The 24,490-nt window shown below is 37.2% G+C and overlaps 1 protein-coding gene across 1 annotated transcript; it reads right to left on the bottom strand.

The window, feature by feature from the left end:
• Nucleotides 1–323: 323 nt before the first annotated feature.
• TMEM207 (transmembrane protein 207) lies at nt 324–23,621 on the bottom strand (the record flags this gene model as incomplete). Its single annotated transcript, XM_082625263.1, has 5 exons — nt 324–460; nt 14,715–14,857; nt 15,679–15,723; nt 21,654–21,691; nt 23,547–23,621. 5 exons carry the CDS (start codon nt 23,619–23,621, stop codon nt 324–326), a joined length of 438 nt encoding a protein of 145 aa, XP_082481389.1.
• Between the last annotated feature and the right edge of the window lie 869 nt (nt 23,622–24,490).

Raw genomic sequence — 24,490 nt, 5'->3', positions numbered from 1 at the left:
AATTATGATGTGTACGACAGCGGAATCCTAAACTTAATGGAAGCCACTCCTTGAGTTAAGTACTGCCTATTTGAGTACATGGAGAAATTTGATTAGGAGCATAAAAGTATAAAGCAGCAGTGACATACCAAGAGTCCACGAATTTACTACGGAAACATCTCCATGCTACAAGTTCTTTTCCTACATTCATGCTTTTGTCTATTTGTCCTTTTTTAGACTACATTAATTGATCTCTAGGAGTTCCCACTAAATGATAAACTGTTCTTAAATTTTATGTTTTGGAATTAAAAATATTTCTAATAGTTTCAATTAATCATCCAGATCTAAAATCGGCTTGATTTTAGAATTTTTTCATATGGAGGTGGGGGGCCTAAAGCACCAAAACATGGAACATGATACAGCTCAGGATTTTGAGTTTGAAGGTGCATTCCAACAGTTGGATTCACAGCTGCTTCTGTCCCTGGAAAGAGAAAGGTGGAGACATAATCTTTCTAGTGAGCATAAAACAGAAGCACATGAACTGCCTAATAAAATCTGGCATTTCTTGGATCACTGGAGCAACAGAAAATTGTTTGTTCCCTTGAGAAAAAATTTACAACCATATCACTCTCTGCCATGATAGTTTAGTCATTACAGCAAGAAAGTTGCTCTCATGAACCCATTAGACCATCATTGACTAAGCCATAAAGAAGCATCTACAACTTAACAGCTGAAACTAGAAGAAATAGCCCTTTTGGAAGATCAGAAGACAAGATTCCTGTAAACACTGATGGCATTTTAGCTAATGCTTCCATCATGAGATATGCAAATATCACTAGAAACATTAAAGTATTACCTCTGAACTTCATTATTTTATATGTATGCTCTGTAAACTGCAACTAACACAATTAATTAATTTCAACATCTCTATGATGAATAGTAAAAATATCAAGTTGTGAAAAGTTGGCAATTAAAGTATACACATGCAATAAACAAAAGGCATTCTCAAATTTTAAATTTTGAAATCAAAGCTCTTGACTTTAGATTATGCACACTACAAGCCATTAAATATCAAAAAAGAAACATTTTCTTCCTTAAACTGATCACCTTGAGAGATCATGCACTTATTCCAATAGTTCTTTGGGAAGTCTTCTATTAGTATTGGCTTGAAAGACTGTTTCTGAGTCACACAGGAAATCAACAGTAATTTTTTATAGCCATTTCTCTCTTTATATTTTTTCTTTTATTCACAGGGGTCTTCACCTTTCTGGGAATAATTTGGCTTCTTCTTCCCAGAACAATAATAACAACCATAAATTCACCTTTTAAAAAGAAACTACACCCTTAAACTAAATCTGGCCCTTTGACTGCTTTTGTATATTAAATTGAAATAGCACAAACATGTCCATTCATTTGCATATTGTCTCTGGCTGCTTTTTCTACTATAATTGCATAAGTGAGTCGTCCCCACAGAGACCATACACTTGCAAAATCAAATATATTTTGGCCTTTAATATAAAAAAAATGTGCTGACCTCTTTCTTAAAGGATTAAGATTCAATACCATTGAGAAGATTCCAAAGAACACGTCACAATTATCAAAATGATTCCAAGAGTAGTTACATATTAGGCAATAGCTGCTTCACTGGAATCCATATGTAGTTTACTCAAAATTATTACTTTGGAGTGCATTCTATTTACTTAGAATCATGAATTTCCATAGTATAATAATTCAAATATTATTATAATATGTGAAGGGTGGGGCCATATTTAGAATATAAATCTCACCTCCTGGTTCAACACTTTTCTTAAGGGGTTATTTATTTAATTGAATAATCTACTCCTAGGTTATTACACAGTTTTTTACACCTCAGTTTTTTGTTGTGCCATAAAAATCTCGTGATGGTATCTACATCTATAAAAACAAAGCTAAATGAATGTAAAGTGCTTAAAACAAAGCCTGACGCACATTAAAATTGATTGTCACACGGGCTTCCCTGGTGGCACAGTGGTTGAGAGTCAGCCTGCTGATGCAGGGGACACGGGTTCGTGCCCCAGTCCGGGAAGATGCCACATGCCGCGGAGCGGCTGGGCCCGTGAGTCATGGACACTGAGGCTGCGCGTCCAGAGCCTGTGCTCCGCAACGGGAGAGGCCACAGCAGTGAGAGGCCCGCGTACCGCAAAAAAAAAAAAAAAAAAAAAAAAAAAAAAAAAAAAAAAATTTGATTGTCACTATTATTAGTAGTGATAATAGTATTAGCATTATTACTATATAGCAAGAACTGTACTATGCTAAGAGTATGATGCATTTTCTTTTATTTATAATAGTGTTTCCCAAACTATCCTATCTTAATGGTTAAATAATGATTTAATTATTATCCTTACTAATGTTACAACACAGAGATTACTGAATGAAAACTTTCTTGGAGTTAGAGCCTTGAATAGTTAGGAAGTTTAGGATGACGAAGGCTAAGTCTGAGGGTCTTGATAAAATAGAGTTAACAGTGGCAAAGTAGACTTGCCTCAGTACTTCCCTCCGTATGGATACCAGTAGTAAGCACTGTCCATTTTCCAGATGAGCTGCTCCTGGCATATCCAATACAAAGTCAGAGGTCATTTGGCTATTATTGTCCTTGGAGTGGTTGACCAGATTGACTCGACACAATTATTAGCTCACATTTATTTCCACCACTGCCATTATTAAGATCATGCCCCAAGCAACAAGACATTGAAACTTGCTCTATGTGATAGAAAAGTTTTACTGTTATTTCCTTACTACAAATTTGCCCATTGCTCTTAAACTTGTGAAAACCACAGGGTATCCATTTGATAAACAGAACTAAGCTCAGAGAGCTTTTGTAAAATTGAACATATACCACTTTTCAATTTTTTTTCACATCATGTTTACATACAATATCATGTGATTGTGAGGGGGACAGATATTATTTTTGTCTTTTGACAAATTAAGAACCTGAGAGAGCTCAGTTAAAAATGCCTACAAAAATCCTATGGTTTTGACAGAGCTGTTGGTTAAGATATTAGAGTTTGTTTTTTAATTTTGTAAAATACACTCACTGCCAAGTTTTTACAGCCAGGTTTCAGATTCCCCAAGTCATTAAGAATCACTCCAATGGACTTAGCTTATTTTAACATGCCTTTCTTCCTCTTCCTGCTCTGTTCCCTTCTCTGTGTCATTCTGTTCTCTTACAGGGGGGTGGCTAATATTGCCTGAATTTGAGTCACTATTCTACCATCTACTCTGTTGTTTAATCTCTAAGTGCCTTTGTTCCCTCATCTTTAATGTTCAGAATGTTATTGAACCCCTCACAGAGTTGTAGGGAAGAATAAATGAGATGAGAGATGTCAAGGGTTAGCCCAGTGCATGACACATGAGTGCTCAATAAACGTGAGCCATTACTATTATCATGCCCGTGCATGACAGTGTATAAAGGAAATACTCTCATTTCTTTCCTACAATGAGTCCCAGAATATTTACATGAAGGACACAAAGTACATGAAAATGCCATTTCAAAAAAGGTTCTAAAATAAGACAGGATCCTGGGAGAGGGGAAGGGAGCACTCACATTTAATCATTGCTGGAAGACTAGTGTTTCTATTTGCCCTGAAATAAGAAAAAGGTAAGATTATTTCTGAAATTGCAGAAGAAATTGGGTCAGGGAGATTGGATAGTTGAAAGGCAGCATTATCAAGGAGATCTTGCCAAGCAGGTGCTAAGGCAGGATGAGTCCCAGGAGGGGTGTCTCTGTGGCTCTCACCTTGCTGTCTTCTCAGGAAAGGCATGGGACCTGCCTGCTGCCTCGTCTGGGACCCAGCTCTGATCCACGTGAGGTAGGAAGAAAAGGATTCCATGTAGATTTTATAGTAACATTATTTTTTGTTAAAACTTATCTTTTGTTAAGACAGATAATGGTTGGGATTCCTCTCCTAAGCTCTTAAATTCTCTCTTCTCTAATGAACACTAGATTTTTTTTCTGCTTCAAGCTTTTTGTTCTTCTCTCACCTCCTAACCCCCAAACTTCTTTCTCTTCATTATCTTTAAATGTCATATTCTTCATAAATAAGGGATTTCATTCAGCTTCACAACCTTATTTCCAATGAAAGCTTATTTTCATCTATATTTTTGGTGAATTTGAAAAAAATTGTTTTTAATAAGTTTTAAAACTCCTCTGTCACTACTTATTTTTAAATACATATTAAAAAAAATAAGGCAATTAATCTAACAAACCCAAAATATTTTATTTTTTTAATCACTTGTATTTTCTACCTCTTCACCCTGCCTGTATAGACTTATAAAGTGGAGAGCATTGATCACAAATAATAGATATTTGGGATATAGATTTTTGTGTGAGAATTTAAATAATATTCTCCTCTTCTTTTCCATCTTTACTAAAAATTTGCATACATCCTTTTAAAAAATCACTTTCTATGGTCCAACATGTGTTCTCATTCTCCATTTATACATTTGAGGAAAGAAAAAAAAAAACTGGTTGAAAATCTCCTATGTTTTCTGTTGAATTATCAGAAAGGAGGTTGTCCAAAGCATCATTAAAATAGGAAATATAATGAGATAAGAAATCTTTGAAACACTAAACTATTTTTACCCCTTAGATAGGTGCTTAAAAAAAAATGAATTATACCAGAACTGTTAGACTCTGATGGTTGAGAGAAGAGAGCAAGAAGGTCTCAGAGACTACTTCATGGATGATCCCATTCAAAAAGATGGAGAGCACAGAATGGATCCCTCTGGGCTTAGAGCAGAGATGGTAAGGGAAAACTGGATCCAGAAGATGAGCCAGGGATAGGGGCAGGAAAATAACAGAAGAAGGAACTGTTTAGGAGACCCTGGACCTGGGTCCAAGGAGAGGAGGTGGGCCTGAGGAAGAAGAAATAGCATAATTTTAGTGCTTGTATAAAATAAATAGGTTTAATTTCTGCCTTTAAAATATCTCCAACTTCAAACTGTAAGTTCCTTCTCCTTTAGCTCTTCATTCTTCCCCTCCTCCTGCACTTTCTTTTATTTATTTATTTATTTATTTATTTATTTATTTATTTTTGTGGCACGCGGGCCTCTCCCTGTTGTGGCCTCTCCCATTGTGGAGCACAGGCTCCGGATGTGAAGGCTCAGCGGCCATGGCTCACTGGCCCAGCCGCTCCGTGGCATGTGGGATCCTTCCGGACTGGGGCACGAACCCGTGTCCCCTGAATCGGCAGGCAGACTCTCAACAACTGCGCCACCAGTGAAGCCCCCTCCTGCACTTTCTTGACCTTATTTTGGTCTTCCTCCTTCTCCTTTTTCTCCAACAATACGTCCACTTCCTCCGTAACCTCCACAGGAGTATCAGAGAGATTAATTCTCCTTTTATTGGTGTATAAAGAGCTTCATCATAACATGTTATGATATAGAAACATAGATCCTATAAAAGGGGAAGGAAAACTGAGAAATCTGATCACCAAGCAAGCAGAGAACTGTGAAAAGGCATGATTCTTGATCCAGGAGATGCTCTTGAGCCTTGGGTGTTTGGCTGAGATTCCTAAGGACCTTTTCCAGACAGAAATCTCATCAGAAACTGTGATGGACTGGGCTGGCAAGGCTTCCCTTAAACACATTTTACAAGGATTCCCAAGCCAAGTGTTTCCCTTTCTCTCTTTAATATTTCTAATCAAGAAAATTGACTACCTGAGCCATGAAATATTGGCAGGAATTCCCAGTGAGATAAATTTCCTATTTTATATATTTCAACATCAGTAAAGTTCACTCTATCCCAGCCTCTGGTAATCAGTCAAAATTCTCCTCTTTGCTCTTCTCAGTTGAGGGCAGCTTTCATGGGGTCCTGAGAGTCAGACTTCTGACCCACAGGTCAGAAGAACAGAACTATTTCAACTAATATATTCAGCAAATAATGGGAATAGCATGATATGTTTTTTTTTTTTGTGGTACGTGGGCCTCTCACTGTTGTGACCTCTCTCGTTGCAGAGCATAGGCTCCGGACGTGCAGGCTCAGCGGCCATGGCTCACGGGCCCAGCTGCTCCACGGCATGAGGGATCTTCCTGGACCGGGGCACGAACCCGTGTCCCCTGCATCGGCAGGCGGACTCTCAACCACTGCGTCACCCGGGAAGCCCAATGAAATAAGTTTTTTTTTTTTTATTAGTTTCTGCTTTATAACAAAGTGAATCAGTCATACATATACATCTGTTCCCACATCCTTTCCCTCATGCATCTCCCTCCCTCCCACCCTCCCCATCCCACCCCTCCAGGCGGTCACAAAGCACCGAGCTGATCTCCCTGTGCTCTGCGGCTGCTTCCCACTATCTACCTTACGTTTGGTAGTGTATATATGTCCATGCCTCTTTTTCGCTTTGTCACAGCTTACCCTTCCCCCTCCCCATATCCTCAAGTCCATTCTCAAGTAGGTCTGTGTCTTTATTCCCGTTTTACCCCTAGGTTCTTCATGACATTTTTTAAATTCCATATATATGTGTTAGCATACGGTATTTGTCTTTCTCTTTCTGACTTACTTCACTCTGTATGACAGACTCTAGGTCTATCCACCTCATTACAAATAGCTCAGCTTCGTTTCTTTTTATGGCTGAGTAATATTCCATTGTATATATGTGCCACATCTTCTTTATACATTCATCTGTTGATGGACACTTACATTGCTTCCATGTCTTGGCTATTTTATATAGAGCTGCAATGAACATTTTGGTACATGTCTCTTTTTGAATTATGGTTTTCTCAGGGTATATGCCTAGTAGTGGGATGGCTGGGTCATATGGTAGTTCTATTTTTAGTTTTTTAAGGAACCCCCATACTGTTCTCCATAGTGGCTGTACCAATTCACATTCCCACCAGCAGTGCAAGAGTGTTCCCTTTTCTCCACACCCTCTCCAGCATTTATTGTTTCTAGATTTCTTGATGATGGCCATTCTGACTGGTGTGAGATGATATCTCATTGTAGTTTTGATTTGCATTTCTCTAATGATTAATGATGTTGAGCATTCTTTCATGTGTTTGTTGGCAGTCTGTATATCTTCTTTGGAGAAATGCCTATTTAAGTCTTCTGCCCATTTTTGGATTGGGTTGTTTGTTTTTTTGCTATTGAGCTGCATGAGCTGCTTATAAATTTTGGAGATTAATCCTTTGTCAGTTGCTTCATTTGCAAATATTTTCTCCCATTCTGAGGGTTGTCTTTTGGTCTTGTTTATGGTTTCCTTTGCTGTGCAAAAGCTTTGAAGTTTCATTAGGTCCCATTTGTTTATCTTTGTTTTTATTTCCATTTCTCTAGGAGGTGGGTCTAAAAGGATCTTGCTGTGATTTATGTCATAGAGTGTTCTGCCTATGTTTTCCTCTAAGAGTTTGATAGTTTCTGGCCTTACATTTAAGTCTTTAATCCATTTTGAGCTTATTTTTGTGTATGGTGTTAGGGAATGATCTAATCTCAAACTTTTACATGTCCCTGTCCAGTTTTCCCAGCACCACTTATTGAAGAGGCTGTCGTTTCTCCACTGTACATTCCTGCCTCCTTTATCAAAGATAAGTTGGCGATATGTGCATGGGTTTATCTCTGGGCTTTCTATCCTGATCCACTGATCTATCTTTCTGTTTTTATGCCAGTACCACACTGTCTTAATTACTGTAGCTTTGTAGTATAGTCTGAAGTCAGGGAGCCTGATTCCTCCAGCTCCGTTTTTCGTTCTCAAGATTGCTTTGGCTATTCAGGGTCTTTTGTTTTTCCAAACAAATTTTGAAATTTTTTGTTCTAGTTCTGTGAAAAATGCCAGTGGTAGTTTGATAGGGATTGCATTGAATCTGTAGATTGCTTTGGGTAGTAGAGTCATTTTCACAATATTGATTCTTCCAATCCAGGACCATGGTATATCTCTCCATCTATTTGTATCACCTTTAATTTCTTTCATCAGTGTCTTATAATTTTCTGCATACAGGTCTTTTGTCTCCTTAGGTAGGTTTATTCCTAGATATTTTATTCTTTTTGTTGCAATGGTAAATGGGAGTGTTTTCTTGATTTTATTTTCAGATTTTTCATCATTAGTGTACAGGAATGCCAGAGATTTCTGTACATTAATTTTGTATCCTGCTACTTTACCAAATTCATTGATTAGCTCTAGTAGTTTTTCGGTAGCATCTTTAGGATTCTCTATGTATAGTATCATGTCATCTGCAAACAGTGACAGCTTTACTTCTTCTTTTCCGATTTGGATTCCTTTTATTTCCATTTCTTCTCTGATTGCTGTGGCTAAAACTTCCAAAACTATGTTGAATAAGAGTGGTGAGAGTGGGCAGCCTTGTCTTGTTCCTGATCTTAGTGGAAATGGTTTCAGTTTTTCACCATTGAGGACAATGTTGGCTGTGGGTTTGTCATATATGGCCTTTATTATGTTGAGGAAAGATCCCTCTATGCCTACTTTCTGCAGGGTTTTTATCATAAATGGGTGTTGAATTTTGTCGAAAGCTTTCTCTGCATCTATTGAGATGATCATATGGTTTTTCTCCTTCAACTTGTTAATATGGTGTATCACATTGATTGATTTGCGTATATTGAAGAATCCTTGCATTCCTGGAATAAACCCCACTTGATCATGGTGTATGATCCTTTTAATGTGCTGTTGGATTCTGTTTGCTATTATTTTGTTGAGGATTTTTGCATCTATGTTCGTCAGTGATATTGGCCTGTAGTTTTCTTTCTTTGTGACATCCTTGCCTGGTTTTGGTATCAAGGTGATGGTGGCCTCGTAGAATGAGTTTGGGAGTGTTCCTTCCTCTGATATTGTTTGGAAGAGTTTGAGAAGGATGGGTGTTAGCTCTTCTCTAAATGTTTGATAGAATTCGCCTGTGAAGCCATCTGGTCCTGGGCTTTTGTTTGTTGGAAGATTTTTAATCACAGTTTCAATTTCAGTGCTTGCGATTGGTCTATTCATATTTTCTATTTCTTCCTGAGTCAGTCTTGGCAGGTTGTGCATTTCTAAGAATTTGTCCATTTCTTCCAGGTTGTCCATTTTATTGGCATAGAGTTGCTTATAGTAATCTCTCATGATCTTTTGTATTTCTGCAGTGTCAGTTGTTACTTCTCCTTTTTCATTTCTAATTCTATTGATTTGAGTCTTCTCCCTTCTTTTCTTGATGAGTCTGGCTAATGGTTTGTCAATTTTGTTTATCTTTTCAAAAAACCAGCTTTTAGTTTGGTTGATCTTTGCTATCGTTTCCTTCATTTCTTTTTCATTTATTTCTGATCTGATCTTTATGATTTCTTTCCTTCTGCTAGCTTTGGGGGTTTTTTGTTCTTCTTTCTCTAATTGCTTTAGGTGCAGGGTCAGGTTGTTTACTCGAAATGTTTCCTGTTTCTTAAGGTGGGATTGTATTGCTATAAACTTCCCCCTTAGAACTGCTTTTCCTGCGTCCCATAGGTTTTGGGTCGTCGTGTCTCCATTTTCATTTGTTTCTAGGTATTTTTTAATTTCCTCTTTGATTTCTTCAGTGATCACTTCGTTATTGAGTAGTGTATTGTTTAGCCTCCATGTGTTTGTATTTTTTACAGCTCTTTTCCTGTAATTGATGTCTAGTCTCATAGCACTGTGGTCAGAAAAGATACTTGATACAATTTCAATTTTCTTAAATTTACCAAGGCTTGATTTGTGACCCAAGATATGATCTATCCTGGAGAATGTTCCATGAGCACTTGAGAAAAATGTGTATTCTGTTGTTTTTGGATGGAATGTCCTATAAGTATCAACTAAGTCCATCTTGTTTAATGTATCATTTAAAGCTTGTATTTCCTTATTTATTTTCATTTTGGATGATCTCTCCATTGGTGAAAGTGGGGTGTTAAAGTCCCCTACTATGATTGTGTTACTGTCTATTTCCCCTTTTATGCCTGTTAGTATTTGCCTTATGTATTGAGGTGCTCCTATGTTGGGTGCATAAATATTTACAATTGTTATGTCTTCTTCTTGGATCGATCCCTTTATCATTATGTAGTGTCCTTCTTTGTCTCTTCTAATAGTCTTTATTTTAAAGTCTATTTTGTCTGATATAAGAATTGCTACTCCAGCTTTCTTTTGATTTCCATTTGCATGGAATATCTTTTTCCATCCCCTTACTTTCAGTCTGTATGTGTCTCTAGGTCTGAAGTGGGTCTCTTGTAGACAGCATATAGATGGGTCTTGTTTTTGTATCCATTCAGCCACTCTGTGTCTTTTGGTGGGAGCATTTAGTCCATTTACATTTAAGGTAATTATTGATATGTATGTTCCTATTCCCATTTCCTTAATTGCTTTGGGTTCGTTATTGTAGGTATATTCCTTCTGTTGTGTTTCTTGCCTAGAGAAGATCCTTTAGCATTTGTTGTAAAGCTGGTTTGGTGGTGCTGAACTCTCTCAGCTTTTGCTTGTCTGTAAAGGTTTTAATTTCTCCATCAAATCTGAATGAGATCCTTGCTGGGTAGAGTAATCTTGGTTGCAGGTTTCTCTCCTTCATCACTTTAATTATGTCCTGCCACTCCCTTCTGGCTTGTAGAGTTTCTGCTGAGAGATCATTTGTTAACCTGATGGGGATTCCCTTGTGTGTTATTTGTTGTTTTTCCCTTGCTGCTTTTAATATGATTTCTTTGTGTTTAATTTTTGACAGTTTGATTAATATGTGTCTTGGTGTATTTCTCCTTGGATTTATTCTGTATGGGACTCTCTGTGCCTCCTGGACTTGATTAACTATTTCCTTTCCCATATTGGGGAAGTTTTCAACTATAATCTCTTCAAATATTTTCTCAGTCCCTTTCTTTTTCTCTTCTTCTTCTGGAACCCCTATAATTCGAATGTTGGTGCGTTTAATGTTGTCCCAGAGGTCTCTGAGACTGTCCTCTGTTCTTTTCATTCTTTTTTCTTTATTTTGCTCTGCAGCAGTTATTTCCACTATTTTATCTTCCACCTCACTTATCCGTTCTTCTGCCTCAGTTATTCTGCTATTGATCCCATCTAGAGTATTTTTTATTTCCTTTATTGTGTTTTTAATTGATGCTTGATTCATCTTTAGTTCTTCTAGGTCCTTGTTAACTGTTTCTTGCATTTTGTCTATTCTATTTCCAAGATTTTGGATCTTGGAAATAGAATCTTGGATCAGCTTTACTATCATTATTCTGAATTCTTTTTCAAGTAGACTGCCTATTACCTCTTCATTTGTTAGGTCTGGTAGGTTTTTATCTTGCTCCTTCACCTGCTGTGTGTTTTTCTGTCTTCTCATTTTGCTTATGTTACTGTGTTTGGGGTCTCCTTTTCGCAGGCTGCAGATTCGTAGTTCCCGTTGTTTTTCGTGTCTGACCCCAGTGGCTAAGGTTGTTTCAGTAGGTTGTGTAGGCTTCCTGGTGGGGGGGACTGAAATAAGTTTTGAAGAAATAAAACGAGGGTCTCGGAGGAACCCGAGGTTTATATATCAAATCTAGTCTCACCTATAAAATGTTTTAAATGACTTATTTCCTACATTCTGTATTCACGAGGGAAGGTTCTATCTGCCCCTTTGTGCTCAAGGGGTGGCAGGGAGTCCAGAAATCCTATATTCTAATATGTCACCAGTATTCTTCAAACGAGTTCTCATTTTCCTCTCTTGCTTCTGAACAGTGGCTATAGGGAAGAAGTACAAACCCATAAGCTGCAGTGTAGATGGATGAATTCAGCAGTAGTGGACCCAGCTCTAAGCTGGGAGCACAAACTTTTTCAGGGTTGTGAGGGCAGAAGCTGTGGTTCGACACTTACTTTCCTCTGTAGCCATAAAAAGATCCTGTAGTATTTCCCTCACTTCTGCTTTGGAGAGCACCTCCTTTTATGGAAATATTAGGTAGGGAGGATCCTTTGTCTGGAGAAGTAAAAGTGTAATGAGAATCTAGTGTGGAAAGGAAATCCAGTGTGTGTCTGGGTTTCAGACTGCCTTAAAATATTGGTTCTCTCGAGTTTACTCTAGAGTTTACAGAAATTACTAGTTAAGAAGAGGTGACTAGAGATCACAGAGAATACACTTCCTAAATTACTCTTTTGTGTTTTGTTTTGGAGAGCAGGAACAGGAATGGCAAGAAGCACAGCTCTGAGAGCCATATCCACATCGAAGATGATGTAAATGGCTGTTCACTGCCTGTACAGCCACTCTGGACATCCTTAGGGCAGGATGGGAGGTGGGCAGTGGGTGGGATAACCCAACACTGATCCTAGCATAGGTGAGGATAAAAAGAAACGTGAGGGCTTCCCTGGTGGCGCAGTGGTTGAGAGTCCGCCTGCTGATGCAGGGGACACGGGTTCGTGCCCCGGTCCGGGAGGATCCCACATGCCACGGAGCGGCTGGGCCTGTGAGCCATGGCCGCTGAGCCTGCACATCTGGAGCCTGCACGTCTGGAGCCTGTGCTCCGCAACGGGAGAGGCCACGGCAGTGAGAGATGCGCGTACAGCAAAAAAAAAAAAAAAAAAAAGAAACGTGAAGAGGCCACTGAGGTTGTATTCTCTGAGATGGACATCAACAGAAGTGAACTTGGTAATGCAATTTAAGCTGAGGAATAGTTAAATGTTCCTTGTGCAAAATAAGAGCCAGAGCTATACCTGAGGGATTAAGGAGGAAAGGATAGAATGAGGAAGGGAATGAGGGAGGAAGTGAGGATTCTGGAGAGCAACACCTACCATTGCGGAATCACCCAATGGAAATGTCTGGAGGTTCAGGATATAAAGCTGTACTTAGTGTCCAGGGATAAGGTGGCTAAGCCATGTGTGCCCTGACTAAATGTTCATTGCTCTCTCTACCCTCAATTCTGGACAATCTGTAGTTGAACTGCAGCAAACATTTATGGGGTATATTTATACAGTAGAATGAGAAAAGTAGATAACATCCTCTAAGGGAAGTAAAAGCCACTCTTCTGAGTTGGTATTTGGGAATTAGAGATAATATATGAGAAGCCCCTGACCAAGTGCCTAGTGCTTGGTAGGTGTGAATTAAATTGTGATATATATATATATATATATATATATATATATACACACACATATATATATATACATATATATATATACTAAACAATTTCTTCCTACATATTTTTTCTGTCCATAATGACTTCAGGGTAATGTAGAGAATGTGACTCTAATGTAACTCACTGCACTCAGTGCTATTACATGCAGATTATTGAAGTACTATCTCAGTCTTGACTCCTTTTCTCACACTTATATGTGTTCAGGGAAATTCAGACAAATTCAAAAGCATGTATGTAAACCACCATCCAGGAAATATAAAAACATTAGATAAATGGGCATTTAACTGTGGCACATAAACTGCCTAAAAAGTTATAACAGTCTAACTGGGTAGCTTATTTACTGAAAATTAAAAACAAATTTTTTTATGCTTCAAGGCAGTCTAGTGAAAGAGTCTTCCTCAGAATGAGAGAGGGCTGAAAAGACTGCTGTGGATTTTCCTCTTTAGGAACTCATGTCAAGTTGGAAGAAACATAATTGCATTTATTTATTAAATACCTCTTGTTAGATAAAGAAAAATAGACCAATGTGACCATGTTGATCCCTTTGACTAACGTATTTTGTTAGAAGGCCAGTGACCCTATTTCCCTGTATGCTCAGTGGAAAGTGTTTTTGATTTTAGGAGAAAAAGCTATTTTCATTGGAGACTTTAATTATTCTTCTCCAAATAACCATTTCTCAAATTGACAGTGTGTTTCCCTGTTAAATAATAACTTAAAAAAATCCAATAGTGAATATAATCACTAAATCTTAGTACTGAATTTTGATATTTAAACATTTTAGTTTATTTTTACCCCACTTCCTATTTAGCTGTTAGTTTTTACAGTTCAGCTTCTGCTCTGTTGAAAATCTTATGCTGATCCAAGTTTCTGAAGGGTAGCTGTTAATCTCTACCAAGCACTCTTGAGGCAACTGTAGTATACAATGCAGTGCCTTAACAGGAAAGGCTCATAACAGACGGTCTCTGGATGAGGACACTGCTTAACATGAAGAAATAATCTATCAATTGTCACTTCCCAGAAATCAGAAAATTATCATCTTTCTATTTACAGCTGAGGCTGGCAATTACAAATAACTCAAGGCCATACTTTCCTCCATTTCATACCTCTTAATGCAGACTGGAAAATAATAGGAAAGGCATGGTTTGGGCATGGTTTGACAGGATCAGGATGCTGCCAATATGTCTGGGGAGAAAGGACATGAGTATTGACACTCGCTTGTCCAATTCCAGTATTTCAGGCTCTGCAGTGGCAGCAGATAATCTGTAAATTGTTATTCAATATTACTGCAGGTAAGTGAGACATGGAGAGCTTTGTAAATGAGACTATGAACACGGGGTAGGATAGATGGATATTAAAAACCCAGAGATGCTCTTCTGTACCTTAAACCTTACCATTCACTTGGAGTGGCCAGCCCTGTGTATCTTTTCCCTTCTGCTTGTTGACTGAATGACATGTTTAGGTTCTATCCCCATACTCAACTCTGAGTCATTTCCTCAGGACACATTTTTTTTTTCTTTTGGGGTCTTTTTCTTCTGAAGTTTTCTCATTTAGACTCTCTTCCCGGTGCATGCCTTTGAGTCTTCAATAAACCATGTCTTCTTCTATGTTTAAAAACCTGCTTTTCATAGATTAGATTTTCAACAAACACAAAACTATAAGGTTTCCAAAGGGGAAGTCTAGAAGTGTGTAGACAGCTTACCATAAACAGGGTTCAAGTCTCCAACAGCAAAAACAGCCATGGTGCGTCTTCGGGGACCATTTGGGAGCTTCCTCAGCCAGCACTGGAGGCAGAAGAGCACTGCTCCACAGAGAAGAGCCACCAGGAAAATCAGCAGCAAGAACCTTATGCCAGAAGAAGAAGGGGAGGAGTGAGGTGGAGCATTCTGGGAAGTTAAGAACTCCTGCTACTTCCTGGAAAGGGGCAAAAACTCAGCAAGACTGGATGCAAGCAATCTGGGAGGCCAAATTCCTTAAGCAATCCCCCACCACCACTCATACATTTTCACTGACTCTGGAATGTTCTCTGAGCTTAGAGGGGGTCAGTCTTGCCAAGTAATCTTAACTGTTTTCTCTTTAGGAATTAGAGAGTTGTTCAAAAGAGTAGCATCTTGATTCCTTAACTCATACATCAATTATTCCTTCCATTCAACCATCCATTCATTCATTCAACTAGTAGGTAAGTGACCAAATAGATTTTAGATGTTGGAACTGGGGATTCACAGGTTGACAAGACAGGGTCTCTGTCTTTGAGGAGCTAACCATCTAATTGAGAGAACTGGTAATGTTTAGTTTTGAAAATACAGAAGCCAAGATTTAGGAAGTTATAACAATCCTTTTTTGTCATTTTCTGAATGGCTTTTAAGGTCAGAACTAAAATCAGTGGAGGAGTCATTTTGGGAGATTTCAAGATAAAGAACAATGATTTTACCTCTAAAAATATCCAACTTGGGAATAAACTATTATTCTTAAAAATAGTAAGTTCTCTGTCATAGGAAGTGTTTAAGTAAACACTGGCCAACAACCTGAAAATGATGTTTCTTTTGATCCACATGATCCTTAAAGTTTTCTTATGCTCTATGATTTCAGATTCTATCTCAATTATTTAGGAAAAGAGTGTCATATACCACCAAAGGTTTTATAACACAAATTGAGGACGTCCTTACCAGATATACCAGCCATTTGTGTACTGATCTTTATAGTTTGTGCACCTGGTAATAAAGGAAGAGCAGTTAGTGCTGGGCCTCTAGATGGACAAGGATTATTCTTCTGGACCATAGTATTTGTTCTGACCACACTTGTTTCCTCAGCAATCACCTACTCACTGCACCCCCCATAATTAAACAAATGTTTACTGAATGTCCACTTCATTTAAGGCACTGAGAATACTGGTAAATGTGAAACTGTCAGATATGTAAGCAGATAATTACACTGTAATAGGCTTGATTCTAGAGTTATGAATACTGTTGTGAATTGAGAAGGTAGTGACTAACTTTTCAGGGCTAACATGTCATAAGTGTTAAGCATTAGGCAGATAACCATCGCAGTATTTTGTTTATTCAGAGACCTAGAGTTTTTCAAAATGCAAATTCTCCAGGGAAATTTCATAATCTCTATTATCCTTTAATATCTTGGTAAGGAAGATATTACTAAACCAGGCCTGTAAACCTGTTGGAGAAAAAAATTAGAATAAAAGGAAAATGGGTGTGTGTGGTCACACATACCATTTACCAAGGAGTTAGAAGTTGATCTTCCATTAGGATGGTTAAACCATTTTTGTATCTAAGCACAACTCAGTCATTCCTGGGTTTAGGTTAAAAAGATGACACAAAAACAAAGTTCACAGTGTAATTTTCAGGAGGTTTAACTCCCTAGGGGTAGACACTCAAGTGCTATTCATTCCAGAGTCCCTCACTATATCAGACACGGGCACTAAATATATGTTTGCTGATGGACTTTTTTCACACCTTGGTGTATGGGCCGCTGTTAAAGTATTCTAGTATTAATTAGTGGAAAACTGTTCATCGCAGCCTGATAAACTTCTGAGATAGAGCTGTACTTAATCATGTCTTCTTCAGCCATTGTTAAAATAATACTTAGGACTTTTCAGCTTGAAAGCATTTTTAAATGTCAGCTAATTTATTGCTCCCAGTATCTCTAAGGAAGCAGTGTGTCATGTTTATTATTATACTAGTCAGAAATGACTTTTTAACATATGTGAAGTATCAACTTAAAAATTTTACCACAAACATTTAAGACAAATGTCAGTCACTCAGATGACAAGACTTTTGTGTGGGTGCGCACCTAGAGGGTTTAGCCAAGTATATAGGTACAAATGGCAGGGGGAAAAATGGTAACTGAAGTATAACTTTCAAAAAATCATAAAACAAGTGATCATCAATAAAGGATTATAAAGATAATTAATGGAACATCCTTATAAAGGAATATTATCCATTCATCAAAGAGAATATAGATTTATATTTATAATTAAACAAAATAATACAGAGAGCTCAATTCTACTTTGTATATTTTCTTTTATGTAAATATAATGATTTCACTACATAGGTATTATACAGTTAGTATGTATACATATATACCAAATTGCTAACAATGCTTGCTTCTCTTGAAGATGGTATTGTGAGGCACTTTATATTTTCAGTATTTCTATATTGTTTGAATTTTTATAATGTACATGCATCACTTTTGTAGTCATAAAATTTTTACATAGTATATTATAAATACAAAAAATCTTTAAAATGTAGTATCCCACTTTAAAGATGTATGTAGGGAAATTCTGCTGGTGTCCTGGCTCAATAAAACAGCTCAAGGTTCTTGGTTTTGAATCTTGAAATCTAAGCTTATGACCAGAAAAAAGTATGGATTGCTTTATCTTCCTCCATATATAAATCTCTGCTTCTCTTCTTTACATTTAAAAATAGACCATATAGGGCTTCCCTGGTGGCACAGTGGTTGAGAGTCAGCCTGCTGATGCAGGGAACATGGGTTCGTGCCCCGGTCCGGGAGGATCCCACATGCTGCGGAGCGGCTGGGCCCGTGAGCCATGGCCGCTGAGCCTGTGCGTCCAGAGCCTGTGCTCCGCAACAGGAGAGACCACAACAGTGAGAGGCCCACGTAACGGAAAAAAAAAAAAAAAATAGACCATATACTTATTAAAATGTCAATTCTAAATCTTAACTACCTTATGTCATTTCTTTTTGACACTCAATAAGTGTCAATTATTGAGTGGCTCTTATTGAGCCACTCAATATTTTTTCAAGTGCTAACAATTATCCGAACGTATTTACTTTACTTCCTTTTTCTGACCCTGTGCACACACTGGTGAAGTTACTGATATGCAATAAAATGACCAGGAAGCAGTTAGCTGGAGAAATGCAAAGTGGTCATACAATTTCACAACTGCAGGCTCCTTTGGGATCATTTATTTCACCTTTAGGATTTTGCACACTGTGCAACAGACACTCACAGTGGGAAAGGAAATGGGGAGGTCACTACCTGACCAAAGAACTTAAACTAGAATACAGGTCTTCTGACTCCATGTGCCTCCTTCTTCACCATTGTTTCCATGTCTTTCACAAGTTCAATTTTTAAACAGAAATTTTTTGAGTTCTTAAAATATTAAAGTGTCTGAACAGTATCAGTATTTTAAATATTTAAAGTTTAGGTGCAAGTGTAGAAAAAGTTATTTACTCAGAGATTTACTTATGCTTGATCAAATTGGGATGAGGATGTCTAAAAGATAAAAAAAAAAAAATCCAGGAGAAGTGAGAGCTGACTATAACGTTTAAGGAAGACATTTCCAATAATCAGAGCTCTCTAGAAGTAGGTGTCAAAGGAGATTATTTCTGTCCCTTCCAGAACAACCAATGCCCTACTTTGATGTATAGAGATAATTTCTGCTCTATAGGGATGGTTAAACTAGTTGATCTTAATTTTTTTTTCTCAGTGCTGAGAATCTGTGGACCTAAGATTAACTGCAAATTCATTACTTTGATAAATAGAAGAAGAGTGCAAAGTTGTTTCATTGGCTTCTCTACTAGAATTATCCATAATTTCCTGTGCTGGGCATTCTTCTAAACCAGTTGTATAACTTCATGTGAATTAACTCACTTTCAAACTTAAAATGCTATAAAGTGGGGTCACACTATTATAATCCTCACTTTACAGTTGAGACAATTCAGTCATAAAGAGGTTAAGTAACTTGTTCATGATAAGATGGCTGGAAGTGGCAGAGGCAGGCTTTAAACCCAAATGGTCTGGCTGTGGAGTTCATGTCTCTTACCACCATGCAGCATTGTAATGGGAGAGTAAAATTCATCTCTAGCCTCATATTACTATGTGAACTACTGCCTGAATGGATTCAATATTCTGTGTTCCAAAATGCTTTAAGAAAATATTAAAAATACAAAAAAAAATTAGAAATGAGAGCACAGAGAGTATCAGACAAAGAGAATAAGCCAAGAGTGAGATCAGTTAGTAACCTGAATGTAGTAAATCCCATATATAAAATTAGTACTGAACTCCAGATCTGGCTTAAGCTTTCTAATGGTTAATAGGATGAAAGAGATAATTGGTTATATAGTATCCTCTAAAATTAACAAAAACAGGCAGCATTATTCACCAAATGCACAACTATTCTAGCTATAGAAATGAGAGACAAATTCAAACTATGGGGCTTCATAAAGAGTCTGTCTTTAACAACAGGAACAATGTTTCTCACAGTACTCTTAGAATAAATGCAATAATAAATTTCATGGGTCCTTTTTGTAAAAATTACTCTTAACAGAAGCCGGAATGCAATTCAGCTACAATTATTTGGGGGAGGGACAGGTGCCAAATCATATCATCCAGAGACCAGTGGCCTGACCTAATTAATCTGGGGTGGGTAAATTGTACAGTATCCAAAAGGATGGTTGGATTGTGTATCCCTAGGTATTTCACCAGGTGTGTAATTTTATCTAAATATTGGACATGCAGTGTGGATATGTAGTGAAAATCCCAGGCTCAGGAATCAGTCATAGGCCCAGATGCAAGCTCTGCCTTTTACTTGTTTACTCTTGAGCAAAATACTTAACTTCCCCAAGCCAGGTAATATGGTAGACTATCATCAGCAATGTATTAATGCAATTAATTTACAGAATCCCATATGTGTATGATTGTATTTATGTTTTGTAAAATACCCTATCTATGTACATACATGTACATCAGTGTACATGGTTATTTCTGGGGAAGGGAAAAGATTAAATGTGTAATTTTTCAGAGGGACTCTGACTTGTTTGATTTCATACACTAAATTACTTATAATATCTAAATTATACACAAAAAGTTTAGCAATGCATTGTTTATACTAAAAATGCAGTTATAAAAATAAATTGTTCGGCAGCCGTATAGCACAGAGAGATAATCTCAGTGCTTTGTGACCACCTAGAGGGGTGGGATAGGGAGGGTGGGAGGGAGACGCAAGAGGGAAGGGATATGCGGATATATGTATACATATAGCTGATTCACTTTGTTGTACAGCAGAAACTAACACACCATTGTAAGGCAATTATACTCCAATAAAGATGTTAAAATAAATAAATAAATAAATAAATAGATCAGGTTAGAGCAGAAAAAATTAGTCTTGTGCTGGAAAAAAATGTAAATAGAACTAATAATAGATCCCACAAATACCTTCCTGTGTTGGCAAAATATTTGAAATATTGTGTCTACCTTCAATACATTTACTTACCTTATACAAGCTCTCCACAAAATCAGCCACTTTCTTGCCTTCTCTGTCTTAATTTTCTGTTAATTTGCATTATATTTGAGGTGGTTTCTTGTTTTTATTCAAAAGCAATGATATTAAATAATGACTAATATAACAGACATTTACATGCAAAATGATGTAGTCAAAAAGTTTGTACCTAAGTTCTAATTTAAGCCCTGCAATTAATTTGTTACTATCTCTCTTTGGGCCTCAATTTCTTCACCTGAAAAAAAAGGCCAGTAGCCTCAGTGACTCTAAAGTTAGCTTATAAAGTTCCTCAATACCATATTCTCCTGTCATGTTGATTAGGGAATTAGATTCAACACTTCTGATCCTTTCCAATTATGAATTTCTTTATTCTATTATTCTGGGTCAAAGGCAGAAGATGAAAGGGCAAGGTGAGACAGCCATGAGGTCCAAAGTTAGGTAAGCACACCAATAGTCAAAAGTCCATTATGTCACCAACACCAGAAGACAGAGAAAAAAGCAAGTCCAAAATCAAGGCAAAGAAAGAGCAATGGAGAGCCATGCAGTAGCTGAAAGAGTGGCACACATTTAATAAGCAGATGATCAATAATGGGATGATCCATCAGAAATAGGTGAAGGATTCCAGGGCCAAGGAAAGCATCCCACCCAGCATGGCCTCATAATCTGGAGACAATGCCCGGAGACCCCAGCCTTGAGGGTAACAGTCAATGATAATTAAAAACAGTTAACTGGCAGTGAGGACTGCTCCCAGGAGAAGATAGGGCTTGGCAGAAGTGCTTTCTGACACTTGCACAAAGTCTCAGTACATTACAGTTATCGTTAATCATCAGCAGCTTTATTTATGGCACCTTCTCCCCATCTCCCAAATAGAATTCTGAGAAGAATTAAGCCTACAGTATGAAAAGTGAGAAAATAGTGTCAATTATTCACATAACATATCAAAAGCACTTTGAAAGGTACACATAATACAGGTTAGATCTTTGGTAGTTTGCTTATATTTGAAACCAAATTACCCAGAAAACTGTCTCCCATCATCCCTGTGAGTTACACATGTGGATGGAGTCATAGAGGAGGTCATGATTCTTTCAGGAACTTAAAGGACACTTAAAACTTCAAGTGTGGAGAATGCAGTGAGCAAAAATACCTAGAAATCAACTAAGCCCCTTATTTATTTAACAAAGTTGATCATAATGAAACTGCATCTTTTCTGCTTTTAGAAAAATTGAGCCATTTGCATTTAAAAGCAATTTACTTTTTATTTTTCTTGCATGATTATAATGATCATTTGAAACTCATTTGGGGCTTCTCAAATGACTTGAGACATTTTTATTCTTTGAATTTTGAAAATGCTGAATAAAACCATGGAGGCTCTTGCTATTTACTTACATTTCATTTTCTTCACATGTTGAGTCCGATAGCACCAACTGAAACACATGTTTAGAACAATGAAATCCAAACATCTCATGTCTAATCTTTTAATACAGCGCCTAGAGACAATGTGGGTTTATATCATTTCACTTGTTTTTCTTTTTTAATTAAAAGCTCTGCAGCAGAGTCTATTGGTGGAAAGAATTGTAATTGAAAAAAATCTCTGGGTAGATTCTCCAGCCCAGCAGTGACAGGAGATATATACTGGGAGCCAGATTCTTATCCTACACACCACCATAGGTGGGTGTGAAAACACTTTGTTTTTTCTATAGGCATATTTTGCTTTATCTAAAGAGCTTTTGTGCACCTTGCATTTTTCTTTGTTTTCACATTTTAGCTAGAGGAAGGAGTTTCATTACTTGTGAATATTATTTTCACGCAAAGGAATCAAGTTCCCTTCATGAAAACTGAAGTCCATTCCCTTAGCGTTAGTGGATATTAAATACATGAACGAAGGAGGGAGTGATTTTAACCTGCTCTAAGGCTAAGGCCAACCTAAGATCCATTGACATTCCTGTTGAGATTTACATTTTTCTCTTTATCAAAGAAGAGGTGAAAACTAATAACCTTGATTGCTTTGTTTTAAAAGACCCAAACCATAAGTATTCTAACACAATTATCTTAGTCTTCTGTGTTGAGCCTTATAGGTTACAATAACTCACGTCACAGAGGAAAGAAAGTACTCCTATCTAGAGGACTTGCTTATAGGTTTGTTTTTCTCTTGAACTAAGACCCTTTTCATGTACAATGAGAAAAATTGTTGAATATTATTTATATGTAGCCCTAAAAATTATGTTGATGAGGTCAGTGAAGTATTTATTTTCCTGGACCCTACATACAAATATCAATACAAGTAAGAAGTTACAAAATTTAAAATCATAGACTTGGAAATTTTGTGTGAGATACATTTTTTTCCCTTAATCCCAAACTCATCTTCTTCAGCACCTCATATTTATTCCACTAAGTTTGTCTGGGCAAAGAAATTTGTGGAGTTGCAGATGGAGTCATGAATTGGCCATCAGAGAGCGTGGTAATGAACAATTTATAAGCACAGAAAATGAGTTGCACTCTCTTTTGCTAGAATGCTGCAAATAGACTTGTATACTAACTGAGAGGAAAATGAACGTTCAAATTTTGTCCATAAAGAAACTTTATTTATGAGCAGATGAAATCATTTAGGATCCAGCTTAACAGATAAACAAATAAAGCCAGCATTTCACTTTCAAGTCACTTCCTTGAAACCCTAGCAAGAAGTACACAGTGTTACATTATTACCACCTCACTTCCAATGTCAGACTTTGCAGTTATCAAGAAATGGGGAGTGAAGTCTTAATATATTTCATACCTAAATCTTTCAGATACGCTGCATTCAAGAAACACAGATACAGAAATGCAGGGATTAGTCAGAATGAGATACTAGAGCAGAGGAATCAAAATAGACTCTAAGATGGTTCTGTCTGCACTGTTTAGCACTGAAAAACTGTTGAGCTTCAAGTATGGCTTTGGGCAACAGTAAACGTGTCTTAAATTAATCCTGCCACAGCATTTTATGTCAATAGCACTTTTGATTTTTAAAAATTTTACAGCATAACAAAGTTAAAAAAAAATTAATCACATCATATTTCAATAGCAATAGAACTAAATAAAGAAGACATAGGACTAAGGTCATAAACCATTCTGTTATCTGTATGTTTAACCAATCTATATAATGCCCTAAGATTCTGGTAACACATTCTTAAAGGAAATCTTCTAACTGTCAGAGTCATTGTTACCCAAACCACAAATCTATAACAAATCAGATCCTTAGAGTAGTAGCTTTGAAAATATTTTCCCAGAAAGAGAGATGGTTACCTGGAATAGTGGCAAACACAAGATTCCTGTTTTTGAGACCACCGAAGTGACACTTAGAAGTCTGGATCTCGACATAACTTAAAGGACAAGAGGCTCAAAGATAGTGGTTTGCTGTCTGTGTTTATCTCTGTCTTTCTCAGAACGTGTTAGCTTCTCTATAAGTGCTGCCTCCTGCCAGGGCACTCATTAATGCTGGCTCCTTGTGACTGCTAAAGTGCCTGCCAGGAGCAGGAATTTTAGGTGCAAGCTCACAGGTACTGAAAGTTCAAGGATTTCAGTTTAAGCTCAGAACACTGATAATGTTTCTCAAACCCTTAAAAGCCAGGGTAATACATGCTGACCCACAAAACTAGCTGGCTGCTGAAATAACTTACAACATTCAAGTGCATGTTTTATTCCAGGGTACCTCTGGGTTGTTTGTTGCTTGTTTTGTAGATTTTTTTTTTTTTGGAAAATTTATTAGTTTCCTTCCCTTTGTTGGTCCTCCTTGCTCTTCTTTTCCAATACATCATTTTCAGTCCCAGGTGTAACCCAACCTTGGGCATAAAGCTTTCCCTGTCTCATAATAATTGCAGCTTACTTTTAAACAGAGTATATTTCAGTATATATATAAATGAAACAACTCCAGCACAACTGCCAATAAAAAAGTTACCAAAAATGTCTAAGGAAGTTCTGAAAAAGAACAATTAAAGAGGCACTAAACTACTATATATTAAGACATTATATTCCTTACAAAAATTGGTACTGACACATGTAAGCAAAAAGATAGATGGAACAGAATAGAGTTCAGAAATAAACTAAAATACACAGAGATTTATTTCAGCTACCATTTTATTTTTTTAACATCTATATTGGAGTATAATTGCTTTACAGTGATGTGTTAGTTTCTGCTGTATAACAAAATGAATCAGCTATATGTATACGTATATCCCGATATCTCCTCC

This window comes from Mesoplodon mirus, assembly GCF_964341445.2.
Source record: "Mesoplodon mirus genome assembly, chromosome: 6".
Taxonomy (NCBI): domain Eukaryota; kingdom Metazoa; phylum Chordata; class Mammalia; order Artiodactyla; family Ziphiidae; genus Mesoplodon; species Mesoplodon mirus.
The sequence above is the reverse complement of the archived record's forward strand: the minus strand, read 5'-3'. Positions and strand labels throughout refer to the sequence as shown.